General features: G+C 41.2%; 2 protein-coding genes across 3 annotated transcripts in view; both read left to right on the top strand.

Annotated features, from left to right (window-relative positions):
• PARVB (parvin, beta) overlaps positions 1-11,864 on the top strand; it is a 41,472-nt gene extending 29,608 nt beyond the window's left edge. For both annotated transcript variants that reach the window (XM_009332796.1, XM_009332795.1), the window contains exons 10-13: positions 924-992; positions 3,263-3,364; positions 6,738-6,810; positions 11,459-11,864. In XM_009332796.1, coding sequence (XP_009331071.1) covers positions 924-992; positions 3,263-3,364; positions 6,738-6,810; positions 11,459-11,535 — 321 coding nt within the window. In that variant the 3' untranslated portion in view covers positions 11,536-11,864. The remainder of the gene's footprint in view (positions 1-923; positions 993-3,262; positions 3,365-6,737; positions 6,811-11,458) is intronic.
• A 5,211-nt stretch (positions 11,865-17,075) lies between these two features.
• PARVG (parvin, gamma) overlaps positions 17,076-20,443 on the top strand; it is a 25,453-nt gene continuing 22,085 nt past the window's right edge. Inside the window, exon 1 of the mRNA XM_009332794.1 lies at positions 17,076-17,234. The gene's annotated coding sequence lies outside the window, so the exon portion shown is untranslated. The remainder of the gene's footprint in view (positions 17,235-20,443) is intronic.

Raw genomic sequence — 20,443 nt, 5'->3', positions numbered from 1 at the left:
ACATTATTCTCCTCCTAAATCCAAAACACAGCACTATACCAGCTACTAGGAAGAAAACTAACTCTACCCCAGCCAAAACCAGCACAAACACTAGTATGCAAAGATCAGTGTTGTAATTTGTCCCTTTGCTTCGTATGAAACGATGTATGCATTTAAAATAATGCTTTGAAGTCTCTGGAAGATTTTATCTTTCCCGTCTGAAATGTCTTCTAGAAGAGTGTTTTTAAAGTTGATAGAGAATTAAGTTAACTCTGTCCATGCAATGAAAGTGTTAACACCCAACTCTGTGTCCCTTTTGGAAGTGTTTTAAGGAGGCTGGCAGATGTCTGTGCTCCAATACATTAGCACGTATCTGGCTCATAGTAGCATGTCTGCTTCCTGCAGGAATAGAAATGCCAAACTTGGGTAACATCCTGACTAATTTGCTAATTGATATGCACACATCACTCCAGGAACAGAGGTGTGTGCAGAACAGTGTACTGTTGGCATCTTCTCTTGGGAGTCTTAGCTCAGTGCTGCTGATGCCTTGCTCCCAGGCAGTGGATCTTCTCCAAGAACCTGAAGAGATTAGTGTGGACAATAAATGCACCTACTGCTTGCTTCATCTTCACAAAGAACCTACAAAAGAACCAATGGCATCACAGCTTTTTCCCAGGACACTAAAGTATGCTTTATGTGCTAGGAAAAATAACTAGTAAGCTGTATGTAATAGCACCATCTGGTGACTTCTGGCATATGGTGCAACAAAAGTGACTATACGACTGAGTTGTTTTTGGTTTTATGTACTTATTTATGCAAAAGCAAATAGCACACATGGATATTTATTAAGCTTAAAAAAAAGTCTTAAAAGATTATGTTAACCCTTTCACATGGGCACTGACTGTAGTGTATAACATCACTGGTTCTGGTGTTTTCTTTTATAGTCTCTGATCACCTTTGTGAACAAACACTTGAATAAACTGAATTTGGAAGTAACGGAGTTAGAAACCCAGGTAGGAGACTTTGTCTTTTTGTATGTAACTAACTGTGTAAATTGCAAATCTAGGCCCTCACTCCATAAAACCTTATTATAGAACTGTTTATCTTTGGGCCTGTTAATTTATGGGATCAGGGCTCTGTCTGTTAAGTAGCGATGACATTCGCTGATGCTTGCTTCCTTTACTCGTGTTTACATGTACTTCATATCGCTGTTGATTTGTATTATAAGGTGAAATTCTTGGATATTTAATAGGGTCATATTAATGACTGTAGAATATGGCTGGATTTCAGGGCAGCTTGTCTCTCGGATCAAAGTGGAGTGCTGCAAAGCAGTTGCTGTAGTTATGGGTGGGTGGTGGGTTGTGTCTTTTCTAGCTGTGAGGGTTCATGATGAACTGGTATAAGCTCTTAATAGCTGGCTGCCTGGGGCTCCCAGGAGGAGCGTGGACTGCAGTGTGCAGTTCATCATAGAGATATCAGTGCTAGCTTTGATCACATCAAAGTGGGACTGGAAACAATTTTGCTGTTGCAGCAAAGGCCTTCATATCCTCCTCTTTACCCTGCTATCTTGTGAGCACATGCACTGTGCTTGCTTCTCAGCAGTGTGGATTAATGACTCAGAGCTCCTGTACTGCAGTGGCTTGACTGCCAGTTGTATCCAGGTTAGTTTGTTTAAAGCTAGCAGAGGTGTCTGTCAACCACCACTGTCTGCTCTGAGGAGTTCTCTGTATTTAGCACAGAACTGGGTACCGAGTATGCTTGGAAACCTTAAGTAAGTGTGAATTTCAGCATCAGTGGGGTAGTTCTCACTTTATGGATAAAATTAAGCAATTTTCAGGCAGGGCTTGGCTAAGCAGAAGCAGATATTCTTTCCAGAGTTCACTGAACTCTGGAGAGACAGTTATCTTATTGTCACAGCAAAAAAAAAAAAAATGGAATCTAGAGAATTATACCAAGAATATGGATAATTGGTTTGAGCCTGGCTTAGTTTAATACCAGTCATTCACTGCTATTTTGTAGCTTTGCTGAAATAAATGGGTGACTGGATCTGATCTGTCACAAGAAATTGTTGCTTAATGCCTTGGAAGTACCCAACAATTTATTTTTGAAAAGGTTAGAGGATGTCACATAACGCCATAGCAGGATTACAAGTGAGAAGTCTGATAGAGATATATATATCACATTACTCCCCTTAGCCAGTAAGTAGTTGTCCTATGTGGTAGGAATACTGAATAGTATTGCTGAAAGTATTTAGTATATTATTTAGTATTTACTGAAACTGGAAACAATCTATTTTGACTTGGAAAAAAAAAATTATTTTGTGAAGTTAAACTTCCTACCTGTGACAGGGGGGACAATTTCAAGTTCTGATTGAGGGCAGAGATTTGAATGTCCAACACACACGACTTAAGAGGGATTGTGGTTGAAATGACCAGGTACTGTAGTAGTAGGACTGGGAGTGTATCATGTGCAAACATGTTTCCCAGGAAGTCTTTTTTTTTTTTAAATCGAAAAAGCTTTGTTAAATACTGTAGTGAAGTTGGCAAGATTCCTCAAGTGAATAAAATGAATGTGAGGAAAAGCAAGAACAGACATACATACTCTAACCTCACCCCAAAGTATGCAGTAGCCTAGTATATAGGTATCTAACTGGAGATAAAGATGATCTTGGTTTCAGTCCCTGCCTATTCAGACCAAATACTCTGCACAGCTAAGGAATACAAATTGTGGATAACTCCCAGGTGAATTGCTTTTAATTTCTTCTGCTTAGAGCTATTTACTGTATGTAAGTAATTTAAATAGTCATTGGCACATGATCTTGCATGTGTTAATGCTATAGCAATAGCTGATGGGCTTCCTTGTTTTGCTCAGGAAATGAGAGTAGGAGAAATAATGCTACCAGATGTAGGGAGAAAGCCTTGTATCCTGTGTTTTTTTCTTTTCTTTAGAGAACTGACAAGAAAGCAGCTATATCAAGAGGCTCTTAAGAAACGACTTATTTAGCTTGCTTAGCTGCACTGGTGATTGCAAAGGTATAGGTGAATCCAGGGAGCAGGTGAAACAAAGCCCTAAATGCTTGTTACACTTGCTGTCAATTCCTTGCTATGCCTGAAAGGAGCAGTCTGTGACTCCTGAAGCATCTTACACTTCTGTGCTAGCAAACAACAGTGGTAGAAATCAAAGTACATAATTTAGGCCAAGCATTCTTTGTTCTGCTTGTTTATGAATGCTTATTTGAAAACAGATGCTTTCACGTAGGAATGTCATCAGTATTTCTATTTAGTTTGCAGATGGTGTTTACTTGGTTTTGCTCATGGGTCTCCTTGAAGACTATTTTGTTCCACTTCACAACTTCTACTTAACACCTGAAAGTTTTGATCAAAAGGTGGGTAGAAACTCCAGGTTATATTCTTTTTGCTTTGTTACTACATGGCATTTTCCAATCATTGTGTCCTTTCTTTTTGTGCCCAGTAAATCAGAACCTGGTATATTCTTCTTTTCAGGGGCTGTAGCAAAGATGCACTGGCTGTGACACTTGATAGTTAATACCACTAAATGTTGCTTGTGAAATGAATGGGTAAATTACCAAGTTAAGGAAGAAAGGTATTCTGTTACTAGCGTCAAATGACACATAAAGCTCATTAATATCCGGAATGAATAAATCAGTAATAAGTGCTTTGTACAGTATAGTACTTTGCATAACCAAAGTGATTTATTAAATTGTAGTACTGCCTGAAGTTTTTGTGCGCAGGCATGCCTTGTTGTGCTAGGCAGCAGAGCTGATGCCTGGCCTTGCCTACTATGTACTATGTAAATAGGCAAGAAAGACAAAAGGTGAGAGATGGGAAGCTCTGCTTTAGCTGCATCCTATACACTGGGATTGACATGGAGATAGAGCTTCTTCCCAAGGTCACAGAATGTCATCTCTAAAAACTGCCCCCTCATCTCATTAGTATCAGTTGCCTAATAACCATTAGTTCTTTTTCTGTAGTTTATTTAATGTTCCTACAAACCAAGCGAATAAATATCAGTACTTGATATGTAAATGAGGTATTGTAGTAGAAGAGGTGGTACCTGGGCCATGATCTTTGGTTCATCTGGGGTTAGAAACTATATGTTGAGTGCTCACAGGTGGTATGTTTTGGAGCTGATCTAAAGCCAAGATGGATGCCCAGATCTTGTCAAGGAGGGAGTGTGCAAAAAATTGCCTGTCTGAAGTCAATTTGTGAGCACAGACATCTGGTTCTATGTCCAGTTCCTGGCAGGATCATTGCCAATGTTGCTGACTTTGACTTTTGAGAGAATGTGCTAGCTTGTCTTTTTTTGATATTTCTTTCTAGTTGGTAAGGAGTGAATGACTTGCTGCCTAACAGTGTCTCGGACAAAATGAGCTTTGAGGAAGAAGAGTGAAGTCTTTGCAGTCTTACATTGTCTTACTCATAATCAGGGTATTAGAGATGGAAGGAGACGAAATAAGTGTCTTGCTCTTAGCCCCACACTTGCTCCATTGTCCTGCGTCCTTCCTAGTGTTAACGATGAGAAGAGTGCTTAACACATATTTTATTGTCATAACCAAAAGTTTGCCTCTTTCTGCAGTTGTTCCTGAACGTGCACGCACATCTGTGTATATTTGGTGCCTGGTTGTGCTGGAGTAATGCATCTGCCCCCTGCTTTCTATTCTGCCATGTTCTGCAGTGGAGAGGATGCAAGTATTGTGTTGGCTGAGCTGGAGCAGGAGATGGCTAGGTCAGGACTGGAAACATTGGCAAAAGTTAAAAGATCGAATGCTTTGTAAGGCAAGGGCTGTTTAAAATGGTGGGTTTTTCATAATGACTTCAGTGCAGATTGTTGCTGTCAAGCATACCTCAGCAAAGGTACACGCTGTCTGAGGGATGGGACTTCATCGCCGGTAGAAGAACCCAGCTTTGCCTGGGTGGATCATATCAGCATTGCAAGAGGAAATTGAGCTGCACCAAATGAGCGCCATTACAGACCCAGGCTAATGTGCTGACCCTGCTGGTTCTATAGGTTATATAGGGTTTGTTGACTTCCTCAGGAGGTGACTAGTTGCTATTTGGAGCTTAAAGAGGCTCCCTGAAGGCAGGAAATCAGGCTCCGGTAAGAAGGGCTTCTTCAGGTGTTCAGTTTGTGGATAGCATGGGGATTAGTTCATTTTGAATGTTGTATACTGCACAGGAACTCGATAGAGCATTGGGAAAATAGTTATCTATTATGTCTTATACAAGCTCTTCTTTACAGCTTTCTCTTGCTTTTTTTATCCTAGTATCTTGAATTTTCGCCCTTGTAGAAATGCAGGATGCTGAGTTGTAGCCAGCAGCTGTTCAGTTATGATTTCGTTGTTAACAGTTTAAATTCATAAAGATTATCAAGTATTCCTGAAGTAATGTTGTGGTTTTGTGTGGAGACTCTGCCTTGAGGAAAGGGGATTTGTAAATCAAAGAAGGAGAGGTAGACTCTGTGTTTTTGGGAAAGGAAAAAGTATTCTCATCTTGAAAGTGATTGGTTTTGTCACACTGGATGAGGAGGAACTGTAGCAGGTAAAAAGAGATTAATGACGTCCTGAGCAATAAGTGCCAGTGAAAGGGGCCTTTCTTCCTTGTTGTAGGGGAGCTTTGTATGCGTAACTCCCTGACTTTCAAGATGAGTAGCTTTAATTAAATCTCTCCCCCTTGCTATGTATATCCAGAACTGTCATTTGCAGTAACAAAAATGCACAGAATTCATAATCGAAATTACCTTGTTTAAATTTCAATAAGTGTGGACAAGAAAGCTGCTATGCAGATCTCTTTAAACCATAATGTTCGCTCCTCAAAGGAGAGATTAAAAGAAGACACCCACTTTCTTGCATTTTTCCTTTTTATCCATTTTCTTTCCTCTGACTTTATGTTCATGTGTGATCCTTGGTGGCTTGTTCAGGAAGCTCTTTCTATACAGTTGTGCCTAGCTTGTTTTGCAAATTCACTGCACAGTCTGTCTAGGAACTGCCACCGCCAAGCATTTTTTGAAGCATTTGCTTCATTAGAGAAACTTAATTTGACTTTTATCTCTGTTTTCAAGTAGAGGAAGCCAAAGCACCAAGAGACTGAGGGATTAGCACAAGGTCATGCAACAAGCAGCCTGGCTCCTTGATGATGTAATGTTGATGTTGCTTGATATGCGGCTGATAAAAATGCAGAAAAGACTAATGCTTTTTGAAAATAATTCCATTTAGTGTCCTTATTTCTTCTTTCTTACACACCCATATGTATTTTCTCATCTCTGTTCAGTTATGTAATTTCTGTTACATTCCTTGTTGCCTGGATGGCGAGTGATCTCTTGCCTTGTAGTTGGAAATGTTGATCTTGGGTACAGGCAGGAAGAACTCAACAAAATGCAGCTCTGTTGTTGTTACTGGGAGCTCTCCGGCCTCTGCCATAGAGACTGAGATTGGGGCTTAATGGGGTTTCCTGCTTCATGTGGTGCTCAGTCACATTTTTACACTTGAAATTTGGAAATCTTGAATTACTTCCGTTGTATCAAAAAGTGAGTATTTGCACTATAATGATACAAGCTTTCATTTCTTAGTCTCTCATATGTACTTTCTGCCATGCTTAAACATGTAAATATTTAATATTGATTTAAATAGAATTGTTATTCTGTATGTCAAGTATAGAGAGAATAAAGCATTTTTAAAATTTGATTAAAGGTTTTTAATGCCTATATAACTTGTGAGATTCTAAACGCTTTACCTTTTTCAGGTCCATAATGTTTCCTTTGCTTTTGAGCTGATGCAAGATGGAGGACTGAAGAAACCAAAAGCTCGCCCTGAAGGTATGGACGTGCCGTGTGGCTTTAAACAGTATATAAAGACATAATAGCAGGTGCATTTCAAGTGCAACTCCATTTGAAGACAGTAGCAGTAGTGCCACAAAGTGGAGCTGTAAATGCGCCCCTTGACGGTTTTCCAAAGGATTCATTGTCTGTGTCTGGGGTATATCCTTACCTGTGTTTCGCGTCTGGAATAGATTCACTGAGGTGTACAAGTCTGGCTTTAGTGAATGATCCAAGAGCTGTTCCGTGTTATATTATAAATCTGGCTGGTATTCTCAATAACTATCCAAGCAGGAAGCTTTTCATGGTCTAATTCTCATAATTCTTACAGGTAGCGCTGTGATCAGATTTCAGTAACAGATAACTGAAAGGCTTTTGCTTTCTTTTGGAGAACCGGTAGCAAACTCTCTTCTTGATTTATGTGGACTTGGGAGTCAGAACTGAAAAGTGTAAAAACTGAGTTTTTCCTTTAAAGTCTCTGAACCTTGAAATTAATTAATGATGAGGTCTGCATTGTTGCTTGCACTAGGGATAAAAAGAGGAATTAAAACTTTATGGCTGCTAAGTGAGCAATTTTTATTCCTGGTGTTACAAACTACATATGTGTTAGAGGCTTCCACAGAACAAAGAAAAATGAGGAGCCCTGAAGAAATGTTCAGTCTGACTTAAAATGAGACAAAGTGGTGATAGTAAATAGATTAACAAATAGTGGAGCTGTCTATAGTGGGGGAAAAAAGGCAAAAGACAATATTAAACGCATATGTATCCTGTCAGTGCTGTTCTTTTAAATTTGGGGATGAAAAGTGCTCCTGAAGAATTCGGTGAAACAAGACACTGACTTGGGAAAGTAAAGGAGTGTTCTGAGTATTGGAGCTGAGTCAGTGGGTATATGAGGAGGACAAGGAAACTGGAGAAATACAAATGCACAATCAGGAATGGCAGCTTTTTCAGTGGAAGGGTTAAAGAGATTGCAGTAGGAGACCAGGTAAGCTAGATAAGTTTGTTTTGAGACAGAGAAAATGTTAAAAACCTAGGAGAAGACTTCTCCAGTTGAAAGCTTGTCCTTTTGTTTTGTTTTGTTTTGTTTTCATTGGTTGATCTAACAGAGGAGATTACCTTTCCATAAAGCTCTCTTATATCCTTACACTATCATGAGTGGTAGAACACTATAGCAGATCTTTTGTTTGCTCTGGACAAGGTGTGTAGATTCACTAAACAGCAGAATATGTTTAAGTGTTTACTGATTGAACATTTAATTATTAATAGAAGTTAGAGAGCCAGATTAGCTCATAGAACATTCCTTTTCGCATTTTGCTGCTGCAGGATGTACAGTCTCTTGTGTGTATTCCTCCCTCTTCTCTGTGGGTACCCATTCCCGGCAGCAGTAGTTCACAGCTCGTATGAGTGTCTGTGTGGAATTGCCTGTAAAACTGACTGTTGCTGTTGAAAAGCAGCTCCTGTGGAGAGTTCAGTAACATCTTGGGCTTTGCTTGTCACCGTAGTTTCATCGAATCCGCTGTAGGATCTTGACAGTCAGTACAGTCATGTAGTATGTGTTTCTTAGAACAAGAATTCATTTTGTCGTAGACTCTGATGCTCTGCAAAAAGTTTTGTGTATAGTATACTCTGTTAATGCCATACTGATCTGTTGTTCATTCCTAAATAAGCTGGAAAACCTGTTCGGTGAATCCATGTCCTTTAGCGTGAGTTGGATAGTTAATGCCTCTTGAATTAGTCGTAGGATTTTCCTGTAAAACGTTGTCTAGGGCAGAACATCATAATTTTTATTTCTATAGCCCATGCTTTCTGCAGCACTTGCAAGAAAGAGGTCTTGTTTAATATTTTAGTGTGTCTTTGTACAGGTGATAAACAAAAATAGGAGCATACAGGACAGCTCCTCTTCTCTGTTCTTCCAGCCCAGTTCAGTAGATTGAGCCAGCAGCAGAACTTGATGCTGAGTTATTGCAGCAAAAGTATGTTGTAGTGGATAAATTTGTTAGCCTCTAACGGGGTTGTTATGGAGTGTGAAAGTTTTAAATTAATGGAATATTTTAAACTATTCTGATGATTTATGGCCACTTTCAGTTAACATTTTATTAGTTGTTGTTGGTAATGTAATGACTGTGTATGCTTCATCTTAAAATAAGAAATGGGAGGCTGAGAATATGCTAATTCCTGGGAATGCCTGTTAGACACTGATCAATAAGGAACGCGGTAATCGCCCACACAGGGAGGATGCATCTCACACTACTGTACTCTTTAATGCAGGAAACAAAGGCATAACAAGGTCTGAAAGTTAGGAAAATGTCAAACTAGAATTACAGTATAACTTTTGCAACGGTGAAGGTAATTAATAATCAGTCTGAATTGTCAAGGGATGGAGGTGGAATTTCCGCCACTGGAAGATTTAAAAAGAAAAAAGAAGACAAAAAGCCATGCAATGTTAACCTTATTTTTTTTAATTCAACCACAGCTTGGTTACTAAGCTCAATACAGGATTTCCAAGGTAAAGTTCTCTAAGGACTGTGTTGTACATGACTATGTGACCACAATAGTTTCTTCTGACCCTAAATTTACATGCCATTGCACTGCCAAATAAAAGAGCTGGATCCATTCTTCTTTTAGTGGTGGGGCCCCCCCATACCTCTTATTCCTCACCAGGGGTGATCAGCAGCAGGTACCTAGCTCAAATTGCTATTGGAGATTAGTAGGAGTCAGCCTTAAATGCCTTCGTGAGGGCAGATGGATGGTGCCTGCCCAGCCCAGTGCTGCAGATTTGGGCCCCCTTCCAGCTTCTGCTTATGCTCTTTCTGGTGCCCTTAGCTCTTGCTCTGGCACGTCACTGCCTCTTACTCCCAGCTGCTCTCTCCTTGGGACGTGCCCTGGCTTCCTAACTGTCCTAGCTTCCAGCGATGTTTCTGCTCTACCCTCTAGATTTCTGTTTCTCTCCACTGGCACCTTGATCTTGGTTTATAGCATAGGCAGTTCCTGCCTCTGAACTGATGTCAGCCGGAGGCAGGAACTGGACCCAGCAAGACTTGATCACACTGCTTCGTGCCATGGCAGATGGGATGGAGGTTACGGTGGCTCAGGTAAAAGACCCATCCTGCTTTCAGTGGAAGGCTGAAGATGGGTGGCATGGGGAGAAGAAAACCGTTTGGGAGGAATGGGGCAAATATACACTAAAAATCTCTGACCACTACAGAGCTGACTGGGCCAGGTTTTTTGGCATTTTCTTAGTGCCAGCACTATTTGTTCAATTGTTTAGCAAGCAAAAGTGGCTGCCAGCATCAGTGGGTCAATTCTGCTGGTAGTTGTCTCTTCTCCAGTTCTTTGCCGTAATTTCCCAGCTTTAGAAATGCATGGCTGTTGCAAAGTGTTGTTTACGGTGGCTAAATTTACATTTTAAATTAATCTCTGAGGGAACTGGGTCTTGGTGCAGAGGAACCAATGCTGATTCTGGCTGTTACCTTACTGAGAATGCTATGGTAGTAGGCAACTTTCTATGGTGCCTGGAAAACTTAGAAATATTTCATATTTCAGTCATCCAGGTAAGACATCTCTTTTTTTCAGGGTGTGTTACTTCACAGCAGTTAGGACCTTTCCTTTCTTTGGGTCAGCAGAAGATTGTTTTGCAAATGCAAAATACAAAACCATAATGGATATATGTAAAATAATACAGGAAAGAGGTAGAAAGAAATGTTTGAGAGGTTACTGAAAACACCTCTGTTTGTGGGGGTTAGAGTGTGGGGGTTACAGTGTTATCCAGTATGGGGTGGGAGGGAAGGGTGGAGAGGTCCTGGCAATGATTCTTCAAAACAGGCAGTAGGTGTTTCCCCTGGACTTCACATTAATTGTACTTAGCCTGTTAACTGTTTGCTGTCTTCCTAGTTCTTTGAATGATTTTTTAATTATCTGTTCTTCCTTACTTCTGCTTCCATATATATTGTTTACTGTGTAGTTTTTGCTTCCTCCTCCTCCTTTCTTACATATTGTATCCAACCTTTCTTTCCACCTTTTCAGCCTTCTCTGTGCTATGCCTCCCCCCGTAGTCCCTGGATTACATGTCTGTGGTATTTCCTGGCATTTTATTATAGTAATCGGTTGGGAGGTGCTAGCAGAAAAGCTTTTTGTTGAGAACTGTTGCAGACCTGCTCCCTGGCCTAGCATGGTAAGAAAGGATATTAGATAACAGAAAGCTTTGAGTCTGTTAAGAGAATTCAGGCTTTGTTTATTCGTGGACTGTATCATTGCAGAGTTGTGGATGCGTGAGGTTCAGTATCTCATATGATGTGTGTGGCTACTTGTTTGCTGCTTCTGTGGCCAGTGAAGTCATCGGTAGTATTTCCCAAAGCCTTTATCCCAAGTCTCAGACAGAAGTAGACTTTCTCTGTAGCCAATTTTAGGTGAGGAAGGGAATAGTCTTTCTTCCATTTCCCAGAGAAGTTACCTGTGACTGTATTATTGTGAAGGGGTTTTGAAGTGCATTATATGGGATGTTTAAAAAGTTTGACTTGGGGAGATCAAAACTCTGTGGGGTGTTTTGTTGCTGATCCCACCGGGTCAGAGATGTGGGGACTTTTGTTCCTTTGAGGACAAACGAGGGAGAATGAAAAGCAAATTAAGGATTTCTCCTTTTCTTCCACAGATGTTGTCAACTTGGATCTGAAGTCTACCCTCAGGGTTCTGTACAACCTGTTCACAAAGTACAAGAACGTTGAATGATCCTGGAAGCTGCTGAGGTCTTCATCCTTCCAACCTCCTTAGGCAGAAATTACAATAAATACACCCTCTGCACGCTCCCTTTGTGCCTTATGCTATACTTCATGCACTCTTTCTACAGTTGATGTGGTCTCTCTGTAGCTGTTTGTATGACAATCCCACTGAAAATAATGCATGTGTATTCTCTAGTCTCTTGAAAATGTGTAGATATTTCACACTTTCACCAGAAGATACTGTTGAGTCTGTTGTTTGTTATCATCAACAAATGTTCTTTTGATAAAGGAAATATACCACTAACTAATAAGGAGGGAAAACATGAGACCTTCCTCATGGCTGGAGACTCCTTGATTCTATAATAGACTTTCTTTTGCATACTCCTTGGTTGCCACTGGCATTTGATGATTTACCAGGCTTAAGTGTTAGCAATAGGAAATCAGCATTGGAATTTACTTAGAAGCTGAGCCTTTTCTGTTAAATAAGTGTTTTTATGTTCTGTTGGGTGGGTGGGACTGAGAAGAATTACAGGCACTATGTGAAGCTAATGGCAAAAGCTTCAGTTTTTGTGTTAACCTCATACTACGCAGTGTTATTTCCATTCAGTGTTTACACAGAGTAAGTCTTGCAATGGGATGAACGGCTAATCTTTTGATGTCTATTTTTTATTTCATCTCCTTTCTAGGATAAATTTGGTTGCTAGAGCCACTGTCATCCATTAAGCATGCAGCTTCAATCAGGTCAGTCAGGAGCTGGTCAAATAGGTGCAGGATGGATTAATGCATTTTGCCCCCAGTCCTTTCTGAAACATACATGGGGAATAATGAGCTTGGCAGTTTAAAGGCTGACTCTTCATTTCACGTAGTTAAGTTAAAGGGTCAGATTCATTCCTGTTGGAGTTATTCCAGCTGTACAGTTCTGGGGGTCAGGCTTTTATAAACAGAGTTTTATGTATTTTCTTTCCTAAAGAGTAAAACTGAATTTCTGTATAAATAAGAGCTTGCCTTTACTTGTGGATCGCGCTGGGTTATGCGAGGCGTGGTATACATAGTGCAAGCCAATGGTTAGCACTCGAATGCGAAGCTCTTCAGTGAGCAGTTATGCTTTAAACTAATTTCATTGAGTTGTCCTGTGCCATCCCAAGAAATACTCTGCTAGGCTCTGGCCTAGTCTTTTAAGCTCTTATGGATTTTAGTGGGAATCTGTTTTAAAAAAAGATTGCTAGATTTATCTGGTAGAGTCTAGTTACCTCATAGTACTTAACAGGTTTCATCTGTGGAGCTGTTCCTGGCTGGTGATGTGCAGGTGTAGCGGTGTGTATAAGGAGGCTGTGCTGGAACATGAGCCATAGATTTTTGAGGTGAGCTGTGCAAAGGAAACGGGGATGTAATTTCCAGAGTAAATTATTTGTGGAATATGCATATAATAGCACTCCTTTCCTTTGAGTGCACAGGGGAGAGATTTGACTACTGCTTTTATGTATCACAGCAGCAACTTTTCTTTTGTGGGCAGCCATGATTTTGTACGAAACATTAGGCTTAGTGCCCCAAAGAGGAAGCGGGTGGCATTGCTCTGCGCCATGGGCTCGCTTGAGTCCTGTTGTAAGTAGGCATCTTTTTTCCCTAACAGTGGATTTCTTATGCCAAACTTTATTTACCTTTCTGAGTTCAAGAGGAAACTTGCTATTTGAATTGTATAATCCTAATTTTACAATTGGGATTCTCTCCTTCCCTCTTAAACGTTTATTTTAATCTCAGAGGGAGAGAAATGGTCTTCTGCTTCTTTGTTTCATATTTTTGGGTTCTGAGTTCTAGTATTTGATTTATTTGGGTCACCTTCTCTCATACCTTCAAAACAAAGATGGGAGGAAATTGCCCTTTCTTTCCATTAAAAATTCAGATCTCATCTACCCTAAAAGGTTCTGTGGGGATTCATTGCTTGTCTGTACTTTAGGAGGGAGCTGACCTCTCGCTGTTTATACAGAGCCTAGTACAATTGGACTTGAATTTCAGATGGGGCCACTAGACTTTACCATGACGCTAGCAATTATTACAGAGGAGACTTGCAGAGGCACTAAGGCCTGGTGGGTCAGCTCTCCTGGCAAGTTAATGAAATTGGTCTAACTTTTGTGCTGTGAAATAGGGGTATCATGAGGCTGGAAGGTGATTGAACTGAAAGGTCTTTCAAACTTTTAATTTAATGCAGTGTTCTTTGTGGGAAACAAGTCTGTTAAAGAGCTGTCATTCCATCCACCTCCCTTCAGCTGATGTGGAAATGCCAATGCTGTTTATATTCTCCGAGATGCTGGGAAAGACCTCCAGAGAAATCTAGTTTTTGAAATTGCAAGCAATATTAATATCAAAAGCAAAAGAAAGTAACAAGAGGAGATTGATAAGAGCAGTTTGGCTTTGGGGATGGCTGTTTCTGAGGTGGGGATTTACAGGTGGCATCCTCATTGCATGTGAGCAGATGTGAACATAACACCAAGTTTTAAGACAGTCTCTCTTTTGTTCAATTAGGTGTTTCTGGTCACTCTGCAGAAACCTGAGTCCCTCCTCTACAACCTGAGGCATGGGTCCCTTTTAGCATTCCTTTGATTAATATCCCTGTCAGTCAAGACTGCAGGCTTGATGCCCTGGACGGACTGGGGACAGGTGTCATACCCTGTTTTGTTAGGTTTTAAGTCTGCTGGTAAATGTTGCATACGGAAAATACATTTTTTGTCCCTTAGCTCCTTGCCGCCTAGCGAGGTCACTCTTCCTGCAGATGCTGTAATTATTGTTAACCAGATTTGGAGCAGGGTGGATTTAACTGAACTGGAGCTTCAAGCAATCCAGTTTACAGGAAGAGCAATGTAGGTAAAGCTCTAAACACCCGTTTTTGTCAAGCCTGTCTCTTACGTATGCATGATACTTACTTCTTTTCCTCTCAAAAAGATAAGTCAATGTTAAAAATGTTATTCATGAACTCTTTGTGTTACTGGAGTTTTAGACATGTTCCCTGGGTGCCAGTGGGGTAGATCTGAATCCTGTTGAGTTCATCTGGAATGCTGAATGCTTTGCAGCATTAAAGCTTCCACATTTGTAAGTACTTAATGAATGTCTGTCTTTTCCAGTCCATACAACTTGCCCTTTAGGTGCATCTGCTTGATGTACTCAGTTCCACTGAGCTATATTACCACAGAAGAAGCCCAGATACTCCTCAGCTGCATCCTGTTTCTCAAGATGAAAACTCAACAGTGCGAGATCTTTTTTAATCAGTTTAAACCTTCCCTACACCTCATTGCTTTCGGTATTAATGTATTTTTTAAGGCTCTTTTCTACTCTTTTTAACAGTGTTTACTCTGGATTTCTAACTACTAAAAACCAGCCTTGCAGATAAAATTCTGGACTTGTCATTTGCTGGAGACATCCAGCTTTGTGACAGAGTTGTGTACTGTAAGCAAGTTACAATGCAATGCTATGTTTGCTAAAAAAACCAGCAGGAGTGTTGTGCATGGTTTGTGACAGTTGTACTATTTATTCAAATAAATAAATGATGAACACTTGGTTTTCTACATCTTTTTTTGGCTAAATGGACAAGTCTGGGAAGAACTTTTGAAAGGTGGGCTTCAGCTGTCTTCTTCATCAAGGATCCTCGATATATGCTGATCTACGCAGACCTAGCAAGGCAGTGATCTCAGGTTTCTGGTGCTGGTACAGGTGATGAGATTGTATGGGCAGACACAAATAAGCTCTTCTGTAGGTTTCATCAGCCGCTTTTTTATTTTTTTAATATTACTAAGCTACTGGACCTGATCAACTTGTTTACCGTTTTCCTTCCACAAGAGAAAAGTAACTGAATTACACTCTCTGATACCGTTAGAAGACTTAGGGCCCAGTTCTCCTGCAGCAGCACAGGAGGGAAGCCTGGCATGCTGGAGCCAGTCCCATATGTGTCTACAGAGCACTTAGGAAGCCAGAAGCCCAAGTAAGTCTGGAGTGACATTGAAAATGCCTGTGTGCTTCCCTTTGCTCTGGTATAGAGAGAGCATAGGGTGGCTCTCCAATAAAGCAAGGCTGTGTGGAGAAGCAGGAAGATGCATTATTACAACTTGTTATTGGTGGGAGTGCTGTTGATTCCTTGAATTGTTCTTCAGTGGCTATTTTTATGTGAGGGCCAGGTGTGTGTGGGGGTGTGTGTGCGCATGAGGTGTGCTTTGGGAATGTACGGAAAGACTCTGGGGGGGGACATGGGCATGAAATCGCATGCAGCTCTGATACAGAATTTACTAGTGCTGTTCTACAGAAGACTGGATACTTCATGCACTGGTGGCACCATCAGTTTTTGGAGGAAAAAAGATGCTTGTCCATCACGTGTGTTTCAGACTTGCTCTTTTAGCACTGACGCGCTGTATTGTGAACACGGCTTTCAAGAAAAAAGTCCTTGGAGTTGCCAGTTGGAGTAGGGAGAGACCTAGTAATAACAGATGGGTTTCCCAACGTTTAATTCTTCCTGCTTCCTCTGCCTGCTGACATGAAACTGGATTTGTCCGAAGTTCCCAATAACATCTCCAACTATACCTTCCTTTTGTTTTTTACTTACTACATTTCTAGGCTGTGGCATGCTCTTCTGCATAGGTAAGAAGGTGCTCTGGGTCTTTGCTAATTTGATGTATTGTTGTGCTAGTTATCTGCTTAGAAAATACAGTTAACTTTGCCCTTCGATTAAGGATTTTGGGTTAAGTTCTCAGTTACTAAGAATTCATGGCAGCTTGAAATCTGTTTTCAACCCACTTTCCTTTACCCCATTTGGCTCATGCCGAACTATCTGTTCTTGTCTATGGCATGGAGCTAAACCCAGGAGTCAGTCCCTTAACAGCATTAAACCAGACCAGCTTAATTAGCGTGGCTGTCTACTGTCTCATTCGGGGATTTCATGGAGGACTGCAGAGTTGCTTTTGCTTTCCGAAGAGTTGACGAATGTAACTGGTACCTGAAGGAAATGTCCAGGGAAAGCCGTTGCTGTAGGGAGCTTTCCTTCTTTAATCAATGATGGAAAAGGGAAGGAAGAGCAGCAGCACTGCCCGGTGAAGATCACTCTTGTCTCAGATGAGCGTTTTGGGCCCTGGTGTGGCTAACTAGCTCTCTAAGGACAAATGAGTTAATCTCCGTCTGCCTAGGTTTCTCCTTTTACCTGGTAGGTAGAGTAGTCCTGATCTGCATTATAAAATGCTCAAAGGACCATGAGTAAAAGGTGTGATGCAGCATGATGATTTTGTCTGTTGTTGGCTGTTTTTTTATTATATTCAAAGAAAAAGTGCACTGTGAGTCGCCCTAAAGACGCAGACTAGCAAACAGCCATGCCGTGCAGTACCATGGAAGAATGGTTGTCTATTTCTAATACTTTCTGGTATTTCAGGAGTTGCAGAGTTGCATGTTTCCTGCATTTGTGTTTCTGTTTATTTTAGTCCCCAGCAGGGACCAAGCACACAGACAATTAAGTTCCGGATACGACTGTGGTTTCGTTTTTAAGAGTAGTCAGTACCGCGCGGCGCAACTTCCCTCTTGCGTACTCTGCGTGCCTCGCACTGCCCTGCACGGGAGGCTGCAGCTTTGGCGCAGGACACTCCGAGCCTGGGCGTCAGTCCCCTTTCCCCATAAATTTCATCGTGCTTGCTGTGAGAAGATCTTGGAAGAGCTTCTGGAGAATTACTAAAGGAGAGAATAGTAAGTTTGGGAAAAGGGACTTTTGGGTGCTTTTTAATTTTTTTTTTTTTTTTAAACTGTAAGACTTTCTGTGTCCATGTGGATTGTTCTTGCTAAGACGACAACTCTTCTGATGCTAATGAACAAAGGGTGAATGAATGAAGGGTCTGGTGCTAAACAAGGAGGTACAAGTAAGTTTTAAACTAGGCACACAATGCATATTCTCTTTTTTTTCTTATTTATTTTTTAATTCTGTTTTCCGAAGGCAGAAATATTACTGTTAACATTAATATTCCCATTTGGTTTTTGTTCCCTCCTTTGTGTGATCTATTTAGACAACTGTTCCTAGGAAATGTGTTTGAGCTAATGCGGAGTAGGGCTTTTGTCTTTTCAAACAGGAAATAAAACAGTTGAAACGATTTGGTAATATCGGTAAGTGCCTTGTGTATATTCTACAGCTAGTTTGTATGCCAGGGACCGCTGGTAGCTCATTAATGCTTTATATCGTATATCTGGGAGCCAGACTGTGTGAAGACTCATGGAGGAAAAGTGAACTGATCTGACCCAACTAGAGAATTAGTTGTTTTATCGGTAGTTGTGCAACTTTGTGCAATAGTCTAGCTCTTGGCCTAAGAAAAATTCACTCGTTGGCTGCCTCAGAAGGTGACACAGGAGAAATAAAACAACTCTTGACTTTAAAACAGACAAACCTGTACCTCTATGACGTTCTCAGAGAATGAAGGAACAAATTATGCCATTTCATTTGAATAGTCAACAATTAAACCTCAACTTTATTTAAAAATGTCAACATGAAATGCCTCTGCAATCAATATTCAAGCAGTTGTCTCCTACAATGATCTCTTCTCCAAGTACTGATAAATAACGCATACAGGAGGATGGAGGCTGGAAAAACCAGCATGTCAGTCACAGCTCTGAACAGCAAATTTGAACGATGGCCTGCAGAGGCTGGTTGCAGCAAACATGGAAGCTTGCGTGTGAGAACCAAGTCTTCCATCCCTTCCTATTTCTCATTAAACGGCTAACCCCAAGAAGGTGTCCAAACCCAGACATCTTCTATTTTATGTTGTTTCTGCAGTATGTTATTCTTTGAAAGGCTGCTGTCTAGGACCAAGCCTCACAGAAATGCAGCTTGCCACATGAAGGACTGCTTGCGAATGCTAATTATTAGTGGTAAGCAATGAGTCTATTAAATGCTAAGGAACTGCAGTTCTCAGGCTCTGAAATGGCTGTGGGAAATCAACGTCGATAAATGTGAGGTGAAACACACGGAGGAAAAAACAATACCGGCTCTCCAGATAAATGTTGGGCTCTGAGCGGAGCGTTGGTATTTAGGAATAAGATCTTGGGGATATAATAGATGGTTCCATTAAGGTGTCAGCTCACCGCTCAGTGGTGATCAAAAAAGCAAACAGTGTTAGGAATTAGGAGAAGAGGAACGCAGATCAACGCAGCGAATGCTGTGGTGCACCTCCCTAAATCTGTGCGGGTCTGGTTCCCAGCACTTGAAAAGGGATGTGGTAGCACTGGAGAGAGTTCAGAAAAGGGCGACCAGGATGATCAAAGGTACTAGGGAGTGGTTTCCCTGTGAAGGACAACTAAGATGTAGGCTGTGCTTCCTCAGTTTCTGAAAGAGATGACTGTGGAGGGTGTAGGATAGTAATACAGTAGTAACATGGAGTAGTAACACAGTGATGTGAAGAATGTGAATCAGCTGGTCTCCTTTGCACTGTGCATGGTGGGGAGCTTCAGGGGAAGCTGGCAGGTGGCAGGTCAGAGCAAGCAACAGGAGGTGGTGCTTCACGTAAGGCAAAGCCATGCTCTTCGGCTCCTCACTGCTGAATGGTGGGAAATACACGTATTCAAGGGGTGAATGGGAATTTCATAGGAAGTAAATGTGTTGACAGCTTCTAGTTACCGGGACCCCAGTTTTGATTAGGAAGGCTGAGCTGCAGGCTGTTGAAGTGTTTTAGGGAAGTATCTGTATATGCCTCCTCTGTTTATGTGTTTTTTTTCCCCCTAAGTTTCTGCTTTCGGGCACTGTAAGGGACTGGATACTAGGCAAGCTACTCTTGCCCATTATAGCAATTTTAACACACTGACTGAGTAGGACAAACAGGACTGAGGCCTTAGATGGTATTAACTTATGCTTTGCAAATTCTTAATTTCAGGCCTTTTCTTACAGGCTTCCAAATTTTAAAGAGTGGCTTCTCATGTTTGGGTTCCTTGGCCAAAGAGAGACCAAGGATGCAGCAGGCAGTACACATCCCTTTGATGTGTAAATAGTCAAAGGAAGTAAGAGATACACAAGTTGAGTATTGCAGCAAAGCGGAGTTAGTGTAAGTTGTGGTTTACACAGACGATTACGGAAGACTTATGAGCAGGACTTCCCAAGGCATAACAGCTGTCAGAAACCTAATTTAGAAGTAAGTTGTCCTTAGGTTGCTCTGTATTAATTAACTTTTCTCTCTCATTTAATTTCATCTGGGCAGTCTTATCTCAGATAGTTCAGTTGTTCCTCAGGCACTAAATGACTCAGTTTCTATCTATCGTCTCATTTACCAAGCACCTTTTTAGAGACAGCATTCAATTTTGCAGCCACCATAATGAAACTAATTCTCTCGTGACCCTTTCCCCTAGTGGCTTGCCGGGAATTTTGTACCTAATTTGTTTTACCAGACTGATGTGCAAAAGCATCCGGTCGCTATTTTCTACCAATATTCTTGGCTTGGCAAAATCCGTGTTAAAATACATGTTCATAATGCACTTTGGCTGGAGCCTTTAATACATATGTGAGAGAGAGCCTACAGAGTGGCACCATGGTGTCTGGTGTATAAAGCTATCAAAGAGAGAAATGTCACTTTGGAGGTCTTCTATGGGCAGCGTGCAGCAGCACTTGCAGCAACTCTTTTGCTCTACTGTGCTTGTAGGGCTGGGTCATCATAGCACCTCACTTCAGGCACCTGCGGTAGCAGCTGAGCCTGTCTTTTTGGTAACAGACTGAAGGAGGTAACTGAAAAATGCAAGCCAGGGCAAGACCCTCATTTAAATGCTCCGGATTGCTCTTTAAAGGTGCCTGTCCATGTCCGCTGATTACAGAGGGAGCCCTGAGAGACAGGGCTCCTAATACAGACATCTCAGGTAGACAGCAGGAGTCCTGTCCTGCGTGAACCTCTAACATGGGGCATAAAGAAAAATTTCTTTAGTGAAAG

The sequence above is a fragment of the Pygoscelis adeliae genome, unplaced genomic scaffold (assembly GCF_000699105.1).
Source record: "Pygoscelis adeliae isolate BGI_AS28 unplaced genomic scaffold, ASM69910v1 Scaffold38, whole genome shotgun sequence".
Lineage (NCBI taxonomy): Eukaryota > Metazoa > Chordata > Aves > Sphenisciformes > Spheniscidae > Pygoscelis > Pygoscelis adeliae.
This window is presented reverse-complemented; position numbering and strand designations above follow the sequence as displayed.